The 25,539-nt window shown below is 35.9% G+C and overlaps 3 protein-coding genes and 1 pseudogene across 4 annotated transcripts; 2 read left to right on the top strand and 2 right to left on the bottom strand.

Annotated features, from left to right (window-relative positions):
* The first annotated feature begins 416 nt into the window (after positions 1-416).
* Positions 417-4,173, top strand: LOC124846367 (vesicle-associated protein 4-2-like). 2 transcript variants are annotated; one of them, XM_088092993.1, is made up of 8 exons: positions 461-592; positions 715-818; positions 1,346-1,416; positions 1,774-1,855; positions 1,947-2,065; positions 3,133-3,210; positions 3,297-3,416; positions 3,863-4,173. In XM_088092993.1, exons 4-8 carry the CDS (start codon positions 1,804-1,806, stop codon positions 3,920-3,922), a joined length of 429 nt encoding a protein of 142 aa, XP_087949119.1. In that variant the 5' UTR covers positions 461-592; positions 715-818; positions 1,346-1,416; positions 1,774-1,803; the 3' UTR covers positions 3,923-4,173. The 2 variants fall into 2 exon arrangements, with proteins under 2 accessions (XP_087949118.1, XP_087949119.1); XM_088092992.1 differs by having other exon boundaries at positions 417-818.
* A 2,808-nt stretch (positions 4,174-6,981) lies between these two features.
* Positions 6,982-7,617, top strand: LOC124846376 (uncharacterized). Its single transcript, XM_047323615.2, has one exon. The coding sequence runs from the start codon at positions 7,068-7,070 to the stop codon at positions 7,347-7,349; it is 282 nt and encodes a 93-aa protein (XP_047179571.1). The 5' UTR covers positions 6,982-7,067; the 3' UTR covers positions 7,350-7,617.
* A 634-nt stretch (positions 7,618-8,251) lies between these two features.
* On the bottom strand, positions 8,252-24,658 carry LOC124846371 (zinc ion binding protein). Its single transcript, XM_088092851.1, has 24 exons — positions 24,540-24,658; positions 23,177-23,339; positions 22,634-22,846; positions 22,380-22,519; positions 22,134-22,229; positions 21,295-21,362; positions 21,016-21,117; positions 20,694-20,838; positions 20,447-20,590; positions 20,240-20,359; positions 20,081-20,137; positions 19,480-19,539; positions 19,000-19,107; positions 14,234-14,376; positions 12,950-13,028; positions 12,737-12,799; positions 12,442-12,572; positions 12,161-12,266; positions 11,217-11,405; positions 10,397-10,624; positions 10,010-10,165; positions 9,743-9,904; positions 9,140-9,259; positions 8,252-8,761 (listed from the first exon to the last, which is right to left on the bottom strand). The coding sequence occupies exons 2-24, from the start codon at positions 23,337-23,339 to the stop codon at positions 8,576-8,578; spliced, it is 2,979 nt and encodes a 992-aa protein (XP_087948977.1). The 5' UTR covers positions 24,540-24,658; the 3' UTR covers positions 8,252-8,575.
* LOC124846374 (14-3-3-like protein D pseudogene) lies at positions 14,546-17,962 on the bottom strand (annotated as a pseudogene).
* Positions 24,659-25,539: the final 881 nt, after the last annotated feature.

Here is a 25,539-nt window from a genome sequence, read left to right as displayed (position 1 = left end):
AGAAGCAATTACTATTGGATAGATAAAAGGTGTGATGCCCCTGTTACACATATGTCAAATGTTGATAAGAAGGAGCAAATGATTGCAGAGAAGGAAGAATCACAACAACTGTAAAGCCCGGGAATCCATGGCATAAGCGAAACGGACCTCAAACACACAAATCAAATGCACAGGATTGCTGCAATGAGTCCGAATCCAATTTTTCATTCCATTCCATCACAGTAAAATTGACGCCACCATCTCTGCTACCAAATTGTCTCACTCATAAAGGTACTTACCAGTACAAGGTAATTACCACCGTTTTCGACAAAACAAGAAAAAAGGTTGTAAATCAAACACGACACAACAGAGCCAAGGGTCACATTCAATACCTTGGCTTTTTCTCGGACAGACTTGCTACGTTCGAGCGTTTTTACCAACAGACACAACTCTCATAGTATTTCTGCCATACCTGCCAAATCTACCTTCCTGCTCCTCTCTCACTGAGCCCAAAGCTTGAAACTTTGCAGGCTTTTCTCTGACCCAGTTGCCGGAAGTCGCGGTTACCGGTGAAATGGAGGTGGAGAGTGAAAAATCAGGGTCTGTTGGGAAGGTTTGGAGTTTTTGTAGAAAGCCATTTTGGCAAACAACTCACACTCCATCTTCTTCTTCTTCATCTTCCACATCTTACAACATGCACAATGCTCACCAGAATAATCTTCAATCTGTTGATAGATCCGGTCAGCATTCTTCGACCACGGTCTCATCAGTGGCAAAGTCTTTGCTCCCTACAAAGAGGAGGCTCCGTCTTGATCCTACCAATAAGCTTTACTTTCCATGTAGGTGTCTCTTGAAACTTGTTTATTATGTTATAATAAGCAATGTTATACCTTCTGATACATCTTTTCAATATTTTATATGTTAAGTATCAAATGAAAAAGGAAATATATTTAATATCTTAGACACATAAAAAACTATTTAATACTTACAATATAAAGGAAGCAGAGGATTTATATGAAGATATTATAAGAAGATTTAGAATTATTCTCTTGTGTGTGTGTGTGAGTGTGTTGAATTTCGTGTGAAATTAATGTTTTGTTTCAATTGCTTGGTCTAGATATTTCATTTTCATTTTGCAGCCTTGTGAATGGCTTGCTCTGATCATAGTTATCATGGCTAACGTTCACATTTGTCCATTCCGTTTTGTTTTACCTTGCTTTATTCTTTTGCTACATTTTAAGGTGATCTGTCTTTTAATAGATGAAATCAAGTATATGATGATGAGAAAACGGATTCATTGATTTGTTTGTAGTGGATGTTAGGTTTGTCCTTGCCTGATTCAATGTGACTTTGTTTTGATTTGAAGATGAACCTGGTAAGCAAGTTAGGAGTGCAATCGCAATCGAAAACACTTGCAAGTCTCATGTAGCTTTCAAGGTGTGGTTTCTGTTTTCTTCTTTGCCATCATTTTCTTGTATTCAGAAATTATGTGTGAGACAACATTATCATCATGTTACTCCATATCATAAATTGGCTAATAACTCTGTCATTCATGGTATTCATCGAATGATGTAGAAAACTGTAAGTTTTAGTCTCTACACATGCATGAAAGTTAAGTTTTGGTAAATTACTATGGGAAATGTAATTTGTTGATCATGACCCTCTTCATATCGGGTTTCATCATGGCATATATCTATAGGATGATATGAACACTGATATTTTTATATACTGCCTTTTTCTTATGTGTATCCACTATTTAGGTTACTCCTAATGCTGATACATTTTTTTTCTTAGTTTCAAACAACAGCACCCAAGAGTTGTTATATGCGTCCTCCAGGTGGTGTTCTTGCCCCTGGTGAAAGTATAATTGCCACCGGTAATTTGTGATTTTAAACTCGTGCTAAGTAACATGGCCAAATGCTTAGAAATTGGTGATTCCTCTTATAACTGTCTCACATCTTTGGCAGTATTCAAGTTTGTGGAGCCACCAGAGAGCAATGAGAAACCAATTGAACAAAAAAGCAAGGTTAAGTTTAAAATCATGAGCCTAAAAGTGCAAGGTGAAATCGATTATGTGCCTGAACTGGTAATTTATTATTGCTCCTTTTGATGATATCTGGCATCAACATCGTAGATTTCATTTGTATCTTAGCTTGTTCATGTAAGATAGAGTTTAAACCTTCTTCCTGTTCGTGGGACAGTTAACATTTTCTTGATGTTGTATATGTCTTAAATCAGTTGTTTTTTTGTTGTGTGGAAAAACTGAAGATATTAGTTTAACCAATGATGTTGTTCAAGGAATTTGTATTCCATGTGTGTACTGTTGAATTTTTTAAGATAATTTTTGCTTATAAATAGTTCAAAGAGATTCCATTTTGTACGAATGCGAGTTTGACATGTGTTAGTGGAAATAAAGGTGGTTCTGGAACCATTGTGCTGTATCCATGTGAGCACTGTTGAATTTCTTAAGATAACCTGTGCTTATAAATAGTTCTAAGAGATTCTATTTTGTACCAATGGGAATTTGGCAGGTGTTATTGGAAAGGAGGTTCTGGAACCTTTGTGCATATTCATAACCTTATTTTACTTTCTTTCTGTGGACGTGAGATTTGATGTATCTTATTTATTTACTGTCTCCACATCTGCTTGTGACATGTATCATACTTGAATATACACTTGCCTGAACGTTTCCTGATTTTCTTCACGAGTAATGTCAGAACTGAATTTTATATGAACTGCCTTTTCGGGTATATCACTCTTAATGCATTATATATAAGATGAGTACATAAGGTTTTGAAAGTAAAAATATTGTGGAACACTTTTTGTTGCTAGCTTTGCAATTTTGATTATATTGTACACAACCTACTTACACTGTAATTGTCAAATTAAAGATAAATAACAACGAAGAATGCATTTCAAAATGCCTTAAGCTGATTACAAGTATTCACAAAATCATTTTTCCAGAATTCATCTTTTGCAGGTGTGACTTGCAAGTCTTGGACTTATTCTTGCATTGATAAATAAGCCAAATCTATTATTTTACTTTGAACACTTTCGTCGAAGTGCTTTGGTTTCTTGAATAAATAGGCATGCATTCAGTACACAAAACAAATTGGAATTTATAATGTAAATGTCACATGATTTTTCCTGCAGTTTGAAGAGCAAAGAGATCAAGTGGCAATAGAGCAAATTCTACGGGTTATTTTTGTGGACCTTGAACGGCCTAGTCCTGTAAGACTACATGTCTCACACATGACATGACACAACATACCATTTTATTATTTGCAGTTACAATTGAAAGCTGCTGTTTCTGTAAGGTACTGGATAAGCTGAAACGGATGTTGGCTGAGGCTGATGCTGCACTTGAAGTGCGAAAGAAACCACCGGAGGAGAAAGGTCCTCAAGTAGCCGGAGAAGGCCTTGTTATAGATGAATGGGTTAGACACTCTTCTTGCCACATTCTTTTGTTTGAGTACATAATATATACAGGGTGACTCAAGAGTTTGGAAGGCCTAAAACTAACTTAGGAATGAGGCCAAAAGCAAACTCAAGGGTTTTTGAAACCTAAAGCAATTAGTATTAAAAAAAATTTGAGGTGTTTTTTTCTTGGAGACCTAAAGCAATTAGTACTAAAAGAAAATTTTTTTAAGTCTTTTTTTTTTTCAAGATCTAAAGCAAGGGTTTTACCTGCTTGACCTTGAGGAGGTCCTGAACATATATAGTCACTTACAATGACTATTTCAAAAGTCATATCTGCCATGACTTCTGATTAGTTGAGAATGTAAAATTGTTTATACTAATAATGCATAAATGTTAACTCTTTACTTAGATAGCATATTCTCATTCCATTTTCTCATATTCTGCATCTTTTCTCCTTATGTAGAAAGAAAGAAGAGAAAGATACTTGGCCCAACAGCAGGTCCAAGGTGTTGATTCAGTGTAAAGTGTTTCTCTCCTCCTTTTCTTGGGTCAAGCAGCCCTTAATGTTCTTTGATTGTATACTCTGAAATTGAATTCCAGACTCTCTGATCTGATATGTCATACGTGGTTGAAGCGCCTAGAAAATTGCTATAAAGCAATAATGAAATCCTTTCTTTTTCTTTGTCAACAATGTCTATGTTGTCATGTGCGAGTGAATACTTAATTTTACTTTTACATCATCTATAATTTTAGCTTGTTTGTTTGAGAAGTAAATGCATTATTCTTGTCTTCAACATATTTTTTTTTTCCTTTGAACGATGGATCAAAGCAACTGATTATATTAAAATAGTATCGGTCTTGATAAGCCATTAGTTGTTTATAGTTATTTATCAGGTGAGAGAAAACAAAGTTGGTAGCATTCATGGCGGCTATAACTTAGATTATAGTAAGGCTTCTTTAAGTATTATTTTCATCAGTTGGAGATCAAATGAAATCAGAGATCTTATACTTCTTTTTTGTTAAAAAATGAGGTTAGTGATTTGAAGCAGTCAGGAAAATTAATCAATAGATGATTTGTTAATAGTCACGATCTATGGATATCTTTTTTAATGGCTTGTCACTATATTAGTTGGGGACAGTGGAATACGCATTTGAAATGATCTCCTATTTCGTCTTTGATTTGGTTACACTTTTTTGGTACATGGTTTGATTATACTAACATTACAACATTCCAGAAATAGAAATGCTTTGCCTTTTACCAGAATGTTTGCTTTTACCTTTGAACCCAAAGGGATCCACTCAAGCAGCTTCTGCATATTGTAGATGTTATACATGATGATATAGTTATTTCATTCACAGCTATTAATTTATTGCTGTTATTATATTTTTAATCAATTCACCACTTGGAGATTAAGTCAAGTCAGAGATTCTAAAAACTTTTTTTTTATTAAATAGAGGTTAGTGTCTTGAATGAGTAAGGAAAGTTGGTGAGAATAGATAATTAGCTATCAGTCACTGTCATTTTATATATGTTTTTAGGGCATGTCTTTGTAATATAGTATACAGATGCTGATTTAACAAACAAAACAAAGTGGGTAAGGTCCACTTTGAAAATTAAATGAGCATATCTCCTTTTTGTAAAGTGCAATATATAAGTACCAATTATTAGAGCTTATCATGATGTTAATCCTGGGGTTGCCTTCACTCATGATAAAGCAGCTGCAATGCCATTTGGAGCAGAGAGTATTATATATGCTATAAAAGATTAAAAATTATTGATGTGTTATTAAACAATTTAGTGACAGTTATTAATTTTAATTGCTTTGGCCCGTCGCATATATTCCAATGCAGAACCAAAATTATTGATTGAGTTTAGACCTTAAATTATAACATTGTGGACAAAAGATATTATTGAGATGAAAAGTTCTTGTTGATAAAAGTTAATTGTCAAGTCAAGTTGATACTCTTTAACTAAGATGATAAAGAAAAAAAAAGTTCCAGTAAATAATGGTTCTAATGAATAATCTGATAATAATTTCGTTGAAATTTTGATGGTAAAGATAACATTATGATAGTATAAACTGTGAGCAAGCAAATGCTGCAGGTTTTGGGTTAAGGGAATAAAGGACACGGAATTGATTCCTTCTCAAATCATAACTGGTGAATGACGAAATTCATTGTACAAGAAATAGGCCAAGTTCATCCTCTACAAAACAAAACAACGTGCTTTCCAACAATTCTAGTGGCTTCATACACTGATTTTTTACCAAAAAACGTGTAAAAGTAACGTCTTCTCTGCATATATGATTGCATAAGCTGTTACTGATTAGAGTGACCACCAACTTGTCTCTTTTTAACGTGTTCATCCGAGTACAAACGAAACTAGCTACTTTTACAAGACCATGTTGTATGGTAAAAAACTTCAGTGAAACATCTTTCACTATCTCAATTGAGGAGAAGTAATTCCAAGCATTCAAGTCCACATAATGAATGTTAAGACTCTACTTTTGCTAATTCAAATATTTAGAGAAATAATTTTATTATTTTGTATATGAGACACAATTTTATCACTCAAAGTAAAAATAAATAAAATTCTTCTTTCGAATATTTAACCATATATGGTTATACTACTTATACATATACGACTCACATCAAACGAAATCATATATATCAGCCATGTTAAAGAGAAAATTGTAGAGACCAATGAAAGAAATACAAAATAACAATAGTAACTCCAACCATCATCGAAGGTGGTGTAAAGTGTAAAGTGTAAAAGTGTAAAGAGTAAAAGCTGTTTTTTTATCTTAAAGAACGAATAGAAAAATGACAAGTGCAATGCGGTGGCGGTGAGAGAGAAAGAGAGAGAATGGAGCCATGCGGAGGCACGTGATCGCTGCCCTCGGCCCATAACTAATGGATCATCGTACTGCAGGCCCATCCTCCACGATGCCACAAACACCAACGTGTCATTGCCACAGTTCCACACATAACACGTATACCATCAAACGAATAAGAAAAGTGCGAAAAAGAATGGGCCACCTGTGAAAGGACAAAACTACCCCTTCACAAAACGACAATCTTTCTAGACCAGAGTTTAGGAAACAGACGAACTGAGGGTGGGACCCATATATGGTGAAGAATTGAAGAGAGAGAAAATAAAGATAAAATAAGACAGGGACATTAATGTGGGAGAAGGAAAAGGTGAGTCATAGGTGACAATTATGTCTCTTTCGGATAAGTCCACCACCTGTTTCCTCGAACCACCACTCTTATCCCTCACCAACAATACTAATACTGTCTCTCACCATTATATTAACTTAAACACATCACTTAAACTTAATTAAATGCTAATATTACTGATGCTATTAGAATACCAAACAAAATTAATAATTTTAATTGGAATGGTGTATAGTATCTCACGCAATCTAAATACGTGTATAAAGTACTGCTGTATTAAAGAAGACTTAAAAGTGATACACCAAATCTCTAATACGTATTAATCTATATGTTTAGGTGGAGAATGGGGCCCATCTGTATCCTAGTGCTTCACGTTTCTTCTATAAATTCCCTCTTCCTCTTCCGATTCATTTCACTACTAACGTTTCGCTCACCTCTGTTGTGTTGTATCGTGAACTAATAACAGAAGGAAAAGAAAAACCAAGAGAAATATGAGTTACTTGAACCGTGTTTGGATGGCGGCCACCGTGGCTGTGGCGCAGGGTCACACCGATCCTGGCTACAAGTGCAAGACGGCGCTCAATTCCATCCACCACAACCGCAGCCGCCTATTCTCAGGCGGAGCCCTGTCGGATCTTCGCCCCTTGTCCGGCGTCGTGGGGTCCGATGGCGCCGGCGCTGTGGCGGGGAGCTCTGACGTGCAGAAAAGGGTGACTCAAGCGGACGAGTCTCTGAGGAAAGTGATGTACTTGAGTTGCTGGGGTCAGGGTTAAACCACGCATGGCGTTGACAACGGCGAAGATTAGAGCGGTGGCTGGAAATGGTTGCCCGAGCCTTGTTTTCGGGTCGGGGTTGGTTCTGAGTTGACCTGACCGAGTCAGAGGGGACGACTCGGTTGGAGAGAAGAACTTGGAATGATGTGATCTTGTAAATGATTTAGCTATGTATGTATGTACAGAAGATAACGGGTTTTCCCTCTCAAAGAGTGGATGGTGATGATGAGATCCGAACTTATTAATAAGAATACCTAAAATTATTCAAGCTGTACTTCCCTTTTAACATCATCAACATTGAGTTTAATTTAACAAAATATCTTTAATTATGGTCTAACGCTTAAACTGTGTCACAACCTGAAGAGTTGAGGATGTTAAGGATTGAATTTTTCGAGTGTTCTATTTTGTGTTCTGGAAGTATGTTTGTATCTCACAGGACACTAGGTAAGTTGAAGAAAATTTAGTTTTGCAAAATCTGAGCACGAATCTGCTCCTAGAATCTCAAGTTCTTTCGATCCCTGCCAGAAACAAGTTACCAAGTACAGAAAGTTAAGACATGATTCATGAATGCAAATTGTAGACAATAACTTAGGATTTGGCGAAGATGTTCTAATTCTTGCATCAATTGAAACAAGGTAAACAAGTCAATGATGATTGATCTCTTGGTATTTGGATGCTAAGTTGCTCTCAGGTCTGATTGAATTGTCTTATTAGCTCAATTTTGGTAAAGAAAAAGTGAGTACACATAAAAGGGTGCTTTTGATCTTGTTCTTTAATTAAAATTGAAGTTATATATTAATAATTTGTGTAATAAAAGCATACGTGCGAGTTAAGTCGAACTGTTACTTTAATTGAATAATAGTACCAAAAGTATATAAAGAGTAATTTTAGCTTGTATCATGTAACGATGCAAAAAAGAAGAAAAACTCTATTTAAGAAATTGAATGAACTTTCGAGAATGCCTTCTGGTCACAAAAGTGGATGCAACCGTGAGTTACAATAAGGTACAGGGTTTACACTTTACAGAGGGGAGTGGGGTAAACTACTTTTGGCAATGAGAAAATAAGTGAGTCAACAGCATAAGACAAAGGAAACGGAATGTAAACTAAAAAAGAATAAGTATTCAAACATTCCCAACCAAACACTGCAAAGAACTGGGACAATAAAAAAAGTACTCTAGTGAATAGCAATGTTATTCACGGAGAGCAAGCATATTACATTACAACTCATCCAGATATAGGTAACGACGTATTTCTCTGGTTCTGGTTTCCAGCGATTGGTTTTATCTCCCATGATCGTAGCACATGTTGCTCTTCCTCGGGATGGATAAAAGGCAAAGAAATCTCACGGATCATCAGATCACCACAAAATGGGCATTCACTAGCTATAGCATCATCCAGTTGTGACCGGAGCTGCACATAATTTGACACCATTACAAAAAGTTATTCAGTGTTGTTCAACTCCATCAAAGTACAAGCATTTAGCACCCTAATGTAAAGTTCACCAAGATGCTAACACAAGTTTTTTTTAATGCTTAAAGAGTAATTCCAGCAGCAGCAAAAGTATACGTCACAGACCTCTATGAATTCACACTCAATTCAAATGAAGATGGATATTTAAAGACCAAAGTTGATAAAAACCACAGGTCATAAGAATAGTAATGGTAGAACAAGAAAAGAAATTTGAAACTTAAATTTCACTGCAAGAAAAATGTAATGTTGAGCAATAAATTTCTGCCGTCAAATACAAATACATGCCATACGGTTCATGAAAGAAAGCTCTCGACAAACCTTGTCTACAGTGCTCATGCTAGGAATGGACTCCTCTGGAGAAAGGGTGCCATTGGATTCTCTTTTTGTTTCACTGCCCATCAAAGTCAGTTGTTTCTGCAGATCCAGTATATACTCAGCCTGCAACATTTTCCCAATAGATTCAATCTGAATGGCGGTATTGGCAATAAGTATATACCGGTTTGAGGTGGGGGCAACATTTTTATGCCATGAAAAACAAGGTTATGACAATAAAAACAAAACTTGAGAATAAAATTTTTTTAGGATATAAAACTACCGATATTGTCAATTTATGACCACTGTATTAACCCATGTTCAAGGTCCAAACCAAACAGCATTGTTGTGCTCCATTACAGTGTATTTGCGTCATTTTAATTAACTTGTGAAACAATAACTGAGTTTTGGATATCCCCTCTCAAAACTATCCCATCTTTTTAATGTTAAAAAGCTAAAGATCAGATCACTGTGTCCTTTCAGCTTTATTACATCGCTTTTCACACCCACACTAGTGTTGGACTAATCTAAAACAACAAATTTTCAGGTACCATAATGTGAAGTAGTCGCCGTGAGATGACAGTTACGAGATAAAGGCATTGTATTTACCTGGGAATCAACTGTACAACGAGTCACATGGGCAATCAGGCACTGTGCGTGGAAGGCATGTCCACACGGGAAGATGTAAAAGGGAGCCATTTGTCCTACTAATGTAAAACCTCGACCCATGCCTACGTCCCTCCCCACAGCTAGAATTTTCCGTCGGCAGACCTATAGGGAGTAGAATAAAATGATTTCAGTTTAGGGCATTGGTTCAGCAAACTAAATCAGAAAAACAAAAGCAGATTGATCTTAATGTATCAGGAAGAGCAATACCCCGCATTCCTCGTCTCGATCAATAATAGTGCATCTTTGAGCAAGTGCACTGATATCATTTCTGATGTTGTCAGCACCGCGGGTTGCATCATTCATCTCTTCTTTAAGCTGTTCAATTTGCTTATTGTAGTCCTCCAATGAGGAGCATATAGCCTCCTGCATAAATTTAGATAAGCTCACCAACCGCAGTTCAAGAAAACCAATTACAATTATCTAAGACATATAGTTCACATATCACATTCTTTAGTTAATTTTGACATATTATATGAAAATGTCAACAGAGAACAAAAATAAAATAAAACATAGCTAGTAAGTATCACTAGATAAATTGATCAGGTTTGAAAATTGTCAATCAAGATGACAAAATCAGAACAAAAATAACTGTACCTTGAAGTCATCAATCAGCGCAAAATCTGGAAAGAATGGTAATATGTCCTCAATCTTTAGCAGGCCATCAGTTTCTTTAAGAAATGCAATTGCCTTCCTAATGTTTTCCCTCTTAGTTCCCTTTTCTTGTTCAACAACATGCTTAGCTATCATAAGCCAGAGTTTCTTTCTCAAATCTTCATCATCTTCAACCTTGTCAGCTTCAGCCATAGCAAGCTCTGAATCAACCTGGTATAGGAAAGTTAGTTAGCACAAAATTATGACAATTAAAAAATGAAAAAGTAAAATATCTTCAAAATATACGAAGGCTTATTTTTTATTTCTTTGTTGGGATGTAAAAATATTGAAAATTTAAAAAACATCTAACTGGATATGTTGAACTACTTTTCAAAACCTGAGAGAACTATATATTCTACAAGACCAATAACTTATCCCAGCCAAATGGAGAAGGGCCATAAAGGCAGAAAAATCCCCCAATAGAAGGCACTTTTGGTCCTCATAAGTGAATTATATTCCCTATATCAAGATTTCTAGTGCATAAAGAATAAAACATCTGTTAGAATTGGTTGCTCTTGCAGAATCCCTAAAAGATATAACTACGAGTGAAAAATATCACCAATGACAAATTCTAACAACAAACTTTTAAACACATTCTCTACTACTGACTTAAATTTATCAAAAAACACATTTTTTTTGTGGGTTCCACTTCCCATTTACCGCTTATTGTCATGATTTTATAATTTTTAATAAATTATAACCAATAGTAGAGAGTATATTAGAAGGAGTGCGCTAAAACTCATTGTCATCATATTAATCTCACCTGTAGGGCAAGGGCAACCGCTTCTTCGTGCATAGACATCATGCTGTATATATGAACACATGCTCGCATTCGTTTTTCCTTTAGGCAAAGACGCAAGGCATACTTAGGATCATAGAAGAACTCAGGACCATTTTCCGGTCCTTTACCAAATTTACATTGTAGGAAACGTAGAAGTGAACTATCATCTTCCTGAGTAGACAAAAAGAAAAAGAAACAAATACATAAATAGGCACAATTGTCAATGCTAGACAGACCGAGAAGACGTAAAATCTTTTCAAGATAAACAACTATTTCCATGTATCAGCTGCAAGAAATGAGACTAGTTTAAGACTCGGTCAAACCTCAGTTGATTAATTAAAGTTATGTTTTACAAAGAAAAATGCACATATTAGAATTTCCATTAATATTTCCATGAAGGATCTTGTTCAACTTATATTTACAATTGCAATCCCAATCATGTCCTGTGAGTGTTAATGAACATACAATAAAGAATATGATTATCATCTTATCTTAATGGAAAAAACAGGAAATTTGATTCGATCTTAGGAGATTTTAATAGTTTTAAATTGCAGTACGAATAAAGTAAGTTTAAATAGCACTATGAACTTTCATTTCAGTTTTAATGAATGGCATTGGCACGGCCATACAGTAAAGAGTAGTTTTTGTTTGCGTACATGAGAAGTGAAAAGACAGGTAGATTAACGTCATATAGTTTAGAGGTGTAAGGTGCACAGCATAAACTATGCAGAGATTACCAACTCCTTATGAAAATTGCACAGGCATGGATAACTGTAGCATCCATTTGTTCATTTGCAGGAATACATATATTCATTTATTTATATATAGATATAGATGATATCAAAATACAATAGGAACATGAAACACCCTTCATAATCACAACATCAGAAGTACACGGATCATGCATGTAGAAGCAAGACACCAACCTGTTTTGCATACAAAGAAAGTAGCAGGTTATGAACTCCAGGGTCTTCATTATGTAATCGATGAACGCAATATTCAAGATATTTAATGACTTCATGTGTCTCATTCCTTCATGCAAAAATAGTTTACATAAATGAACTTAAAATTCCAAAACAGTATCAATAAATTTAAGAAAACTGTCAGAAAAAAAAAAACAGAGAGAACACAGAATAAATAAATTGATGAACACAATTGTGACTGAAACATTTAACTGAATAAAAATGCAAACACAAATATGCAGTACTTTGCATGTGGTTCGCTTGAATAGCGCATCATTGCAGGAATCAGTTTCCTTGGGTTCAGATTCTTTGTAGCCATCCATGACTCCACAGTTTCATATGCATCAAGGGCAATAAGGTCCGGGGCAAACTTATACTGCATACGACAGCCAGTATTGTCCATAATTTGTTACATTTCTCAAAAGAAATTGAGAGGCTACAGTTCCAATTTAATATAATGGCTGAAATAGCTCGAGACGAATGGGACAAAATAGAGACAAATAGATTTTCACACCCCAAATCCTAAAAGGTGAATCATACCTGCAGATCTATAGGCACATCAGGTTTCTGAAGCAATTCCAATGCTTTCTTTGATTCACCTTGCTGGAAAAAAGAAACAAAAACAGAAAGTAAGAACAGAGAAAAGGAAATATAATCAATGTGAGATTGTATACTTCTATAAAGCAATAGAGATCTGGATTATGGAAATGGAGATCGTTAGTGATGACATGAGACAAATTGCAAACAGTGCACCTGAATGTAATGGTGAACTACAATCTCATAGTGCCCTTCTAAGCTCGCAAAATATACCAATTCTTCAACTCTTCCATAACTGTAGAAAATTGCAAAACCAAAATTATATAAGATTAATGGTCATATAATATATAACTAACTTTGGTCAAAGTTGTAAATGACAAGGAAATAAGCCACTAAATAAATTGAAAACTTATTCAGATTGATATGATAAACAATAAAAGATTATGTTATTGTGACAGGGAGTTGGGTATCATGAGGTGTTTAAGCTCCACATCAACTAGTAATAGGATGCTCAGCGGAGTACCTAAGTGATTTGCTATTCCCCCTGAAAAGCTAAAATTTAAGGGAGAGTTCCTCAAGTGTTTAGATTAATTGGTTACAAAGTTTTCATGTGCAGTCCCGCTAGAACATCAACTCTTAGGAGCGCAGCTACAGTGGGGACTTGGACATTATGGGGTACCTAAGTCTCATATTGAGTAGTATGGGGGTATTATGTGATGAATTTACAATTGTGAAAGTTGCAATACCAGATCCAAGGCAGAACGCAGAAGGATGGAGTCATCCATCATCATCAATGAATCAAAATAGCTAATGATGCATTATTAATACCCTTTATTTTCAAACTAAGGTATGCAAAGGCATCATATGTAACTAGCAATCTGAATTAAGCTGGTAACCCAAGTTATATCAATCATCTACAACATACCAAAATAGCATTAAAAGTAAAATAAAAGATACAAAATAGTGGGGGGACTCTACCAGAACTCACTCAAGGAACGACCCTATAAAGAGGTAGATTAAAGAGTACAGAATTCATATCTAATAAAATCCGAAATAGTATCCCACCATATACTACACTGTGTTCTAATCCCAAAAGGTTTGCATCTATTACTACTCAATCTAGTTATACATTAAAAAAACACCTTGTTATCTTGAATCTCTCGTTGAGACAAAGGGTGTCCACATTTTACAAATTTAATAGTTTCTCTTGAATAATTTATTATGATAACTAAATTTTAAAAAACTCTAAAAACTATAAAATTAATTAAATCCAAACAAACATGGAACTGGATGCTCCCACTCTGCCCTTAAAGAACATACTTTTTCTTTCCTGCATCTTTTTATTGAACTAAACCCTAAATGAAATAACCTGTGGTTGAGAGAATTTTAAAAATATAAACTCACATAACTTTATAAATAAAATTGAAGAAAACAGGTAAGTAGCAAGAATTAATGTCCAGCCAAAAACATGTGGCAGGCATATCAAGTATCAAATAATACCTTTCTAAAAGTTTCATTGTAGTTGTTTCATCCAATACATCCTTGCTGTCACTGAGAAAAGCACGAAACTCTTTAATGATTGATTGGTACTCTAAATTGCTATTCTCTGATGCAGAGTCATCTTCCAAGAGCAGTCGGTTTATCTAAAATATCAAAAGAGATGAAAACCAAATTAACTTGCAAGCAAAAAATACCTATTAACTCACAAGATAAATATTAAAGAATACAACTGAAGGAGTAACTTAATTGCCTAAGGCCATTCTAGAGTATCAGAAATTTCTTCACAGCTCTAGCCATTTTCTCAACAAAAAAAAAACTATATCATGAATCTCTAAGCGTTAATGTTTTACTAATGTTAGGTATCTTAGTAAGAGACCTAACTTTTCTCGCAACATCCACTCACGCCAGAGCAAATAAACAAGAGAAACAAAAGAAATGTATATAATCTCTGTAATTGTATGTATGTATTCACTGTATCTGTAAAACGAAAACAATAATAACTCGGGAGCCTAATCCCCCTCAACAAGGTCCAAGACCTGTTTAGAGAACATAAGAAATGACTAGCTACTAAACAGAATCACAGAAGGTTTATTTATACTTTCCCGCTCCCCCTAGCAACCTAACAAATTTTTCCGCCCTTTTTATTCATCCTTTACCGTTCGATATTAGTGTATATACAGTTCGGTTCCTTCACTCCTTCCTCCCACCGTTCACTCCTTCCTCCCACCATTCTGTATTAGTGTAGATACCGTTCGGGCTATACTTCCCTACTCCCTTCTGGTTACCGCTCGACATTTACTTCCCTCCTCCTTCCAGCTACCGTTCGGTACTTCCCCCTTTCCTTTGGCTACCGCTCGGCCTCTGCTTCCAACCTTCCTTCCAGCTACCGTTCGGTCATTCCCTCCTTCCTTCCGGCTACCGTTCGGTATTCCTCCTTTATTCCTCCGCTCATATATTTTTAACTTCCTAACATTACTCCACCCCTCAAAATCAACCTTGTCCTCAAGGTTGAAGTCACGGTACTGTTATTTGATGTAATGCTCCTTTTCCCAAGTGGCGCCCTCCAATTCAGGTCTGGAGGCTTGGGTGGTGGCAAATCCTCCTCTAATGTCTTCCACTCTTCCTGGATTCTATTAACTTCCAACATTCTGCACCTCAAACCCTCCACCGATGTCTTCCATTCCTCCTGCTCAATCTTCATGCTCAGCTACCACCAATCTACTTTCATTTTTCCCAGGGATGCCAAACAGGTAACTCCTAATATCACATCCACCCCTCCCAACTCCAAGAGATAAAGTTTATCTCTGATTCCTAATCCCTCCACCTCAGCAATATAATCATTTCCAGTGCTCAATGTGTCAATTATGCGAACAGACTCTCGTAGTCCATTCATCATCACCCCCAACCGTATCTGGGTGCTCTTGGCAGGTTACTTCATCAGCAAAAAACAAACAGTTATCAATTGACCTCCCTACTATATCATAGTCATCTCCTGAGTTTCCAACCGCAACATAAGAATAATCACCATAACTAAAAGGATTCCTACTCCAATCAATCACAACATAGCCAACACCAAACGCTTGCCTAGCAAGATGACATACCCTTTTAGGTGAATTCATTATCTCATAATAAAACACAGAGAAATTTAGAGCCAGACCCAAACGAATAGAATGTGTAGGTTGAAATTCACTCTCAATAGTGGTAACAACGGTCTAATATGCTTTAAATGACTGATCTGCTACCTCTATTTTTTATTACCAGCTTGGAATTCTGCCAAGTACCTGTAATAGTCTCCTTTCATCTTATAATAAAACATCGTGGACTCCGCAATATTAGTGGATGGGATAAGATGCTCATCTAAAATTATCCTAATAGCACTGCAAGTATTAGACAGCTCCAACTCGACCATGTGCCTATAATACCTTATGCGCTTAACATTCAACTCATTCCCTTTTGACTCCTCTTTCTGCTCTATCGATGACAAGATCCTCCATGAAACTCTCTAGGACCCCACCACATTTTTGTATCCAACAGAGAACAAGTTCCTCTCTTCCACACTCCGCTCAACGTCCAGCTTCGCCACCTTCTTCATAGCATCCACCCTTTTTGCACACCTATTTTGTTTTGTTTCTTCACTGCTTCAATTTGGTTCGACCCTCACCACTGCACCTCCTCCGCCTACACTCCGCCCCCACACTGATGGGTTTATATTTTCGCTCCAGCCCCCATCCTTATTTCCCTTGCGAGCTTCCTCCACGTCCCTGGCGATTCGCATGGTGGCCATCAGTGCTTGGGGATCTTGTATTCGAACTTGATTTCGTATATTCTCCTGCAAGCTTGCGAGGAAATACCCCAGTAGTTGTTCCTCCGGCAACCCCTTCGTCTGCCCCGCCAAACCCTCGAATTCTTGGACGAACTCATCCATTGTCCCTATTTGTTTAGTCCCTCCTAATCGCTCAAAGACCGACCCTCTGTTTCGATTCCCAAACCTCATTACCAGCGCATCCTTCAGCCCTTCCCAGGATTGGTTTTTGGCCTTCATTCTCCACGCCCGTATCCAGTATCCTGCACTCCCTTCCATACTAATGTATGCTAATCGCACTTTCTCCTCGTCCGAGATGCCTTTTGACTCCTCTTTCTGCTCTATCGATGACAAGATCCTCCATGAAACTCTCTAGGACCCCACCACATTTTTGTATCCAACAGAGAACAAGTTCCTCTCTTCCACACTCCGCTCAACGTCCAGCTTCGCCACCTTCTTCATGGCATCCACCCTTTTTGCACACCTATTTTGTTTTGTTTCTTCACTGCTTCAATTTGGTTCGACCCTCACCACTGCACCTCCTCCGCCTACACTCCGCCCCCACACTGATGGGTTTATATTTTCGCTCCAGCCCCCATCCTTATTTCCCTTGCGAGCTTCCTCCACGTCCCTGGCGATTCGCATGGTGGCCATCAGTGCTTGGGGATCTTGTATTCGAACTTGATTTCGTATATTCTCCTGCAAGCTTGCGAGGAAATACCCCAGTAGTTGTTCCTCCGGCAACCCCTTCGTCTGCCCCGCCAAACCCTCGAATTCTTGGACGAACTCATCCATTGTCCCTATTTGTTTAGTCCCTCCTAATCGCTCAAAGACCGACCCTCTGTTTTGATTCCCAAACCTCATTACCAGCGCATCCTTCAGCCCTTCCCAGGATTGGTTTTTGGCCTTCATTCTCCACGCCTGTATCCAGTATCCTGCACTCCCTTCCATACTAATGTATGCTAATCTCACTTTCTCCTCGTCCGAGATGCCTTGCCCTTCGAAATTTTTTCCGCGCGATTGATCCAATTTAGCGGATCAAAACCCTCGAAAAAGGGGCAATTCTACCTGTTTTTGCCACCCGCCGTGACTTTCGCCGCGCTCTCCAACTTTTCCTCCGATCACGTCTTCCCACCTCGTCCTTCGATTGGCGTTTACAGACGTTTGACTACCGTCAGACATCCCCTCCTGGTCACGCGCCCCTCCTCCCAAAATCCGCAAGACTTCTTGCAAATCTTGCCGTATCACCGTCATATCTTGGCGCAATCCTTTGACCGCTATCTCCATGGCATCCAGCTGGTTCTCCATTGCTCTTTTCTCCCTTTAATTGGATCCGTCAGCCTCTTAATTACTTCTTGATCCTTCACCCTCACTCCGATCCGGCAGGTCGGACCAATTTGTTAGGTATCTTAGTAAGAGACCTAACTTTTCTCGCAACACCCACGCACGCCAGAGCAAATAAACAAGAGAAAACAAAGGAAATGTGTATGATCTCTGTAATTGTATGTATGTATTCACTGTATCTGTAAAACGAAAACAATAACAACTCGGGAGCCTAATCCCCCTCAACAAGGTCCAAGACCTGTTTACAAAACATAAGAAATGACTAGCTACTCAACAGAATCATAGAAGGTTTATTTATACTCTCTCGCTCCCCCTAGCAACCTAACAAACTTTCACGCCCTTTTTATTCATCCTCTACCGTTCGGTATTAGTGTATATAGCGTTCGGTTCCTTCACTCCTTCCTCCCACCGTTCACTCCTTCCTCCCACCGTTCACTCCCTCCTCCCACCATTCGGGCTGTACTTCCCTACTCCCTTCTGGTTACCGCTCGGCATTTACTTCCCTCCTCCTTCCAGCTACCGTTCGGTCATTCCCTCCTTCCTTCCGGCTACCGTTCGGTATTCCTCCTTTATTCCTCCGTTCATATATTTTTAACTTCCTAACAACTACAATGTGTTTGCATTAACATTGTGAACACAGTATATTTGCATTTTCATGTCAAGCCGATTCTTTCACAAAGGTTGGGGACTGTGGCTTTCATTACACACAAGTTTATATAACTTAAATTTATTAAAGCAGTAAAGAATGGTTTTCTTATCACACTTACTGATGGGCCATGATTTTTGTGTTTGTTTCAGCATTTAGCTTAAGCTCTAAGCGAACTATCCCTAGCTAGGAGTAGTTTAAGCTCTTCATTGTCGCAATTCAGCTCTGATATTAAATTTGCATTCATAACAATAAGAATTGTTTCTTTTTCCTATCACTCATTTTTCATGTCCCATGTACAAATAAGTAAAACAATAAGGAGTTTGTGGAAAACAGATGGAATTTCAGGACATATTATACATAATTAAGCACCACTCTAGTTTAAATTTGGATATCATATAAGGTTTTGTTATGCCATTGTTCACAGAAAATTAGATAAAGGAATTATTATTCCAAATGTCAAGAATGTAGAACCTTGTCCAAATACAATTCAGTTGCCCAAGTGGATATCATTGTTATTTGGCATTTGTCGCTCTTTTCTAAATTATCAAGCTTCCGCAATAAGAAAGTTCTCAAAGCATCCTACACAAAGAAAGAAACCAGTGAATTTGTATAAGAATGAGTCAAATTTCAAATCCAAAAATTTAAAAATTTAAATTCAGGATAAACCAAATCAAACCAGTTTGCATATGCCAACATAGAAAGCAATCACTGTAGAGATTAAATGCACATAAGAAAATGCAATGATGCAACATTTATTTATCATTTATTAAACTTAATACACTGATGTATTAGAAGCAGGCTGAATGAAATAATATTATAATAGTATGATCAAAAAAGATTTTCTTATAGAAAGAAAAAATTACAATGTAAATTTTTCTAAAAATACACACATTGACAAAGAATGCAACCACAGTATAATTCATATTTAAGGGCTAGCAGCATGAAAAGTACCTGTTCACCAGCAGTAATGAACTTCAAAGTGACCTCTTCAAATGATAAAATATAATTGATCTGCAAATAATATTCCTGTCAAATTTATTTTTTCTTTCGGATTATCAAAACAAAGTCCGCAGTGTTAATACTAGAAAGCATTACTTAAGTACAAAGGAATCACAATTATAACCAAATTATCATAATAGAGCACTTTATGTAAAGATGATGCTGCCAAAATATTCTACACTGTCAAACTTTAAATTTATGATCAGAGCTCATAAAACATTCAGAGACCTATCTTTAGGGAATGATGTTTTTAAATGAGAAAAAAAAAATGGTAGACAGTTTTAAACTATTACATGTGGATCTCCCTCTTAAACGAATACAAATCATTGGGAAAAGATGTAAAACGATATCTATATGCAATGATTTGGAAACTTTTTGGTCCCGATTTGGAAACCTTGAAAGTATATAGCTATGAAAGTCCAGTCGACCAGGATATATAGCAAAGGGCAGCACATGTATTTTTAAGTAATCAAGTGTCATGAAAGAAAAGGAAGCTCTTGCAGTAATATAACAAACTATATATAACAAAATAATGAACTCAGAGGGGATTTACTTTGGCATAGAAAGATGCAGCTCTAAAATAATCTCTAGAAGAAAATGCAGCTTCAGCCTGCACCATAAATTATTACAATCAAACTCCAAACTATCTTGTGGAAAAAAATTTATCATGAATTTAGACAAACTATTTATTGGGCAGCACAGTGAACAGGACCTGCACTAAATATACTTGGTCTCTTTGAAAAGGGTCACGGCAATTTGCTAAAGCAGCAGTATATTCATTCATGTCAAGATATACCTTCCACATATCTCGGCCCTCATCATTGATAGACACCTACTAAATTATCAAATACAGCAGCAATTATAACCAAGCCAGTTAGATCCAAAATTCAGAAGGTTACAGAATTCAGAAAACACAAACCTGAAAGATGGAGTTTTGATCATATGCATAAAACAAACCAGCTGTGGCATCACTACACAACCCTATAATACCCTTTGATGCTGAATCAGAAGTTTGATCAAACTGAAGTTCCTCAATAATGTTCTCACTAATTCTGTTTACAACCTACAAATGTTCAAATAATTTAGCAAACATGTATAAAACTCTTTAAATTGGGATTGTGACGTATGGGTGAAAACAAAACTATGATACAAAAGTGCATACACACCTTAACCTTATTCCCCAGAAGCAACAAGAAATGGAATTCAGACAATGCCATTGAACTTGGTTTAACTACTTCAGCTCCTTCAGACAATTTGGAGTAGTCCAAAAGAGCTTTGTTCTCAATAAAATTTTCATTTCCACCTGAAGAACTGTCGAAAATTGAGAGAAAGGTGAATAAGTTCCTAAAAAACAAGATGTAAGAATTTGCAGTAGCAACCATTCATGTTCAGAAATGAGGTTTGCAGATGACCAACATAGTGAACATGTTCCAAATCAATATTTATTAAAGATGAAACAGACAACAAAGTCAAGTCATTCTATACTACCTCTGTTGTCCTCCAAAATTTAAGCCACCATGGTAAATACCAGCTCCAGAAAGCCATGCAAAATGTACAGCTCTCCGTTGCTTAATGAAAAAATGCAACTCACTGAAAGATAATCAATAGAGTGAAGTCTTAGAAAGTATAGATCATATACAAACAACACATATGAAGGACTGTAAAAATAAAGTCATTTTCTGCATTTAGACCACTTATGTTGAATGCTCCCATGATATAACAATAGTATTATGCTTTTAGAGAAAGAGGGGGAGAGAAACCACTTGCCTGTTTGGTATGTCACCAGGAAGTTCCATAAAATGCACAGTACGATCTAAATAACCTGAAAAAACAGTCTACATTTGTATAACAATCAGTAAAATTGAAATTTGAAAGATCATGGAGGGTATAATGAAAAAGGATAGCCCAAGATTAAAAATCATTGTCATCATAAATTACTTTCTATTATATACATATAGAAATAACACAATCAATCTGGTAGAAGACTGACAGTTTATGAAAGGATAAAGAAGAATTAAAACATTAGTTAGGAGAATAAGGGGAGAAGGGTATTTTTGTACAGGGGGAGTCGGTTAGTTTTATTAGTTGGAGGGAAAGGGGGAGCCTATATAAGAGGCTTAGGAAATATTGTACAGTTTTTCAGTTTTGGAAATTCTTTGAATAGGCAGGACATTTCTATCCTATGGAGGAGGGAGAAATCCCTTGGGAGGTTTTGTACGAGTATAAACTGTGATTCATATAGAAGAAATATACAGATTCTTTCTTTCTTCTGTGTTGAGTGTGTTGGGTTAGCGTTTATCGATAGTTTCTTGATTCAAGAACCTATCACAATCTTACTACTTTCTAAAACAATTCATAAAGAAAACAATCTCCCTCTTTGGTTTATGAAGAGACCATTACACATGCTTCTTAATGTTTGTTGTGGATTGAGTATAAATGCTTAAAAGCTTGGACACTTAATATATTGGTAAAGTATAAAAAAATGTCAATATCGGAAACGTGTCAAACATGGATACATGAAACACATTGAAGTATAAATGCTTTATAGAATAGATTACTCAAGGGAAATAAACAAAAAAAGTGGAAATTTATAGTATTTGACTTACTTCTAGTGACCCAAAGCCAGTGAAAGAGTAAAGACGAGTAGGAGTAACTGCCATCACATAATACCTAGTCCCATTAATTATGGTAGCTGTTTCCATCTGATAAAAAAGGACAAGAACCAGAACATAAATTGAATGCCTTAACCACATTTGAAAAAAAAAAATACTCTAAAATTCATTAAAAAGAGATAAAACCATACATTTATCTTGGAAAAAGAAGCTATAACAGTAAACAGGAAAAAGGCATACCTGCAAGCCCATAAAAGCTTCAGAAAGTTCTCTTAATTCATAGAGAAACTTGATGTACTTCTCTTTCTTATCCTTCTCATCCACATACAGCTCGTGAAGTTGACCATTTTCAGTACCAAGAATAACTTCCTTTGTGGAAACTGCGTTTAAAAAGTTTAATCAAAACCTCCAGCACAAATGAATATCCGAATCTTTTAATGGTAAATAAATCTACAAGCAATGGGCATAAGTCAAATAAGTGATAAACTAACTACCTTCAGTTATCTGTTGTTTGTTCCATGCAACAGCATTCACAACAAGTCCTTTCAGCTTGCTCAAAATTCGTGGCTTGTTCCATTTGGCATGAGTATAGAAAGTTTCAGCTCCTCCAGGACCAACAACAGTGGCAATACTGTGACTCCCTCCAGGATCAACAAAAACCCTGTGGATTGATTGGTCCCCAGGACGACCCACAGTGAGATCAATCTCTACACTCCAAACAGACAGCAAGATATAAGACACTCATCAATCCTACTAAAGAAGCAGGATATTAAAGAAAACAACTCCAAATTCCAGACTCAAGTACACGCTACTATCAAGAACCCTAAAAAAAATCATTCAAAGAGTGGTCCCTATTTTATATCTATGTTGATTCAAAAATTAAAATTAGACCCTCAAATTTGACAGTCAAAATGTGAAGGTTACTGAATTCAAAATACACATTTCAATGGGATATCAAATACCAATTTGTTTCCACTATCTAAAAATTAATAAAAATGGGTATCAAAGGAACAGAAAGCTCAAAATTGAAACTTCACCAGATGAATTGCCAAGCCCAAAATCATGCCTGATGACCCATCCTTTGCTGGTTCCAATCACAATGACATCATTTCCGGCAGCCATGCAAGTGATAACTCCACGACCTTTTGCAGCATATCGCTCAAGAAGGTCCACTGTGAATACCTGCCTCCCTTGATCCATCTATCATTTTTTATGTGAAGAAAATAATATCACTATACATAAATTAAGATAAATAAAACAGTTCTTAACAAAGGAGCACACTTGATTATTGAAAGTTGAAAGCTTTCTTCACGAGGGCTCAGGGTTTAAGACAGTGTTCACAGAGGTTCCTTCCATCAGCCCCGTACACTAAACAGGATTGAATAAGGGGAGCATACTAACAGATGAGTTGCCCAAGCAACCATTGTTTTTACAATCAAAAGAAAAAAAATCGTTGTTGTTTCCATGTTTCTACATTAATGATTAATGGTCTACCGATTTTTCTGATCTGATTCTGTTTTAAACAAAATTACCAAAATTTCACGTAAACTTTTAATTTTATAAAAGTGAGAATGAAGAAAAAGTTTTTACACAGAAAATGTATTTGTCGCAACATGCTTTGTTATTAAACTTGGTCTGGTGATCGACTAAATCGGGATAATGGCTCACTGGTCAGTCAAAAAATTATAACACAAGATAAAGAAACTATGACATCTTGCAGGTAACTCATTTAAAAAAGCAAGGACAAAAATTAACATAAAAAACTTGGCAAATTGGGAATGGATAACCTACGGCACTAGATCAAAGAAAATCACCCAAAGTCCTATCCCACAAGGTGAGATCAACTACACGGATCACTTGACACCATCTGGATCAGTCAAAAACCAAAGTTTTGGAATTCCAACCATCCGAGTTAACTTCCATTAGTGCACTAGAACTGAAATCTGTAAACGAACTTGACACAAGGTCAGATTCAGGTTACTCAAGTTTCATTATTCAAATAAGATATTAGGTTGGCCTGCTATTTGAAATGTATCTATCAAAAAACTAAAGTCATAATTTGTATCCCTTTTCAAAAGAAGCCAAGAAGAAAATGCGAAATTGATTGACTTTAACGGTTTGGAAGGTGATATTCCATCACTTCAGTTCGCAAAGAGTATTGTTATCTACGGTAAAGCTGTGGAAAAGTGAGAGTGATATTTCAGCACTCTTGTTTGAATCTGCTGATACTGGAAATAGAACATAAATTTGTTTTGAAGGGCACACTGAATTGTCAGATAGATTTGTGGAATCTATGAGTGAGACATCATAGGGTTACCGTTGGACAAACAAAATCTCCATTCTTAATACATCAATTGTGAATGCAAATAAGAAACCAAAAGAAAAAAGAAAAAGGTTTACCGTTGAACAAACCAAAACGTCGGGCTTTGCCGCCGAACAAACGATGATGAATTCCCGTTGGCACTGAACGTGCTCTTCTTCTCCACACCCAAATCACGAAGAAATGGCACCTTTCAAGGTTTTATACATGGACCTTTTTGCAAAAACATAATTTTCGAGGTCTCTATTGTGAACCCCATCACATATTCTGAAGGATTTTTTTTTCAATGAAAGTAATATAATATAAATTTAATTTGGGTTAAATATATTTTTAATTTCTAAATTTAAATATAAAATTAAAATTTGTTCATTTTTAAAAGTTTAATCATTTTTTTTATTTTTAAAATTAAATAAGTATAATCTTTTAATTCAATTATGTTAATTTTTTAAAAATTTGAAATACATGAATTTTAATTTTACGTTTAAATCAAAACAGATTTAATTTATTTAACTTTTAAGATTTATAATTTATCAAAAATAAAATTAACATTACATTATTAAGATCAAATTATCTTTTTTAACTAAATGTTGTAATATTTTGAGTACAAATATATTTTCAAGTTTAATCTTTACGACTTAATTTATTTAAATGTATTTTCAAAATATAACGAATGGAGAGTAACAGCACTCTTATTTTGTCTCAATTTGAGTGTTTTCAATTTATTGTTATAATAATTGTATGACAAAAATTAGGTTGTGTATTGTAAGTGCTGGTTTTATTACTTTTAATTAGATTTGAAATTTTATTTCAGTAAATAACAAAAGTTTACATGATTGGATCATATATTTATTGAAATAAAACTTAAAATACTATATATAAAGTTTTATCTATGATTTATAAAAAAAAAAAAAAAAGTCTTTCTCTATAAGTTTAATATGTTTTTTTCCTTAACTAATATATTTCTCATCAATAATTACGTGGGTGCAAGGTAACTAAAACTTGCAAACTTATGGGACCTATCCAGCTTTTATGCAGGGGCCTCTTTGCAAAAATAACTTTTGAGGTCTTAATTGTGAAACC

Source organism: Vigna umbellata, chromosome 6, assembly GCF_029865625.1.
Source record: "Vigna umbellata cultivar VRB3 chromosome 6, Vumbellata_1.0, whole genome shotgun sequence".
In the NCBI taxonomy this organism is placed as follows: Eukaryota; Viridiplantae; Streptophyta; class Magnoliopsida; order Fabales; family Fabaceae; genus Vigna; species Vigna umbellata.
This window is presented reverse-complemented; position numbering and strand designations above follow the sequence as displayed.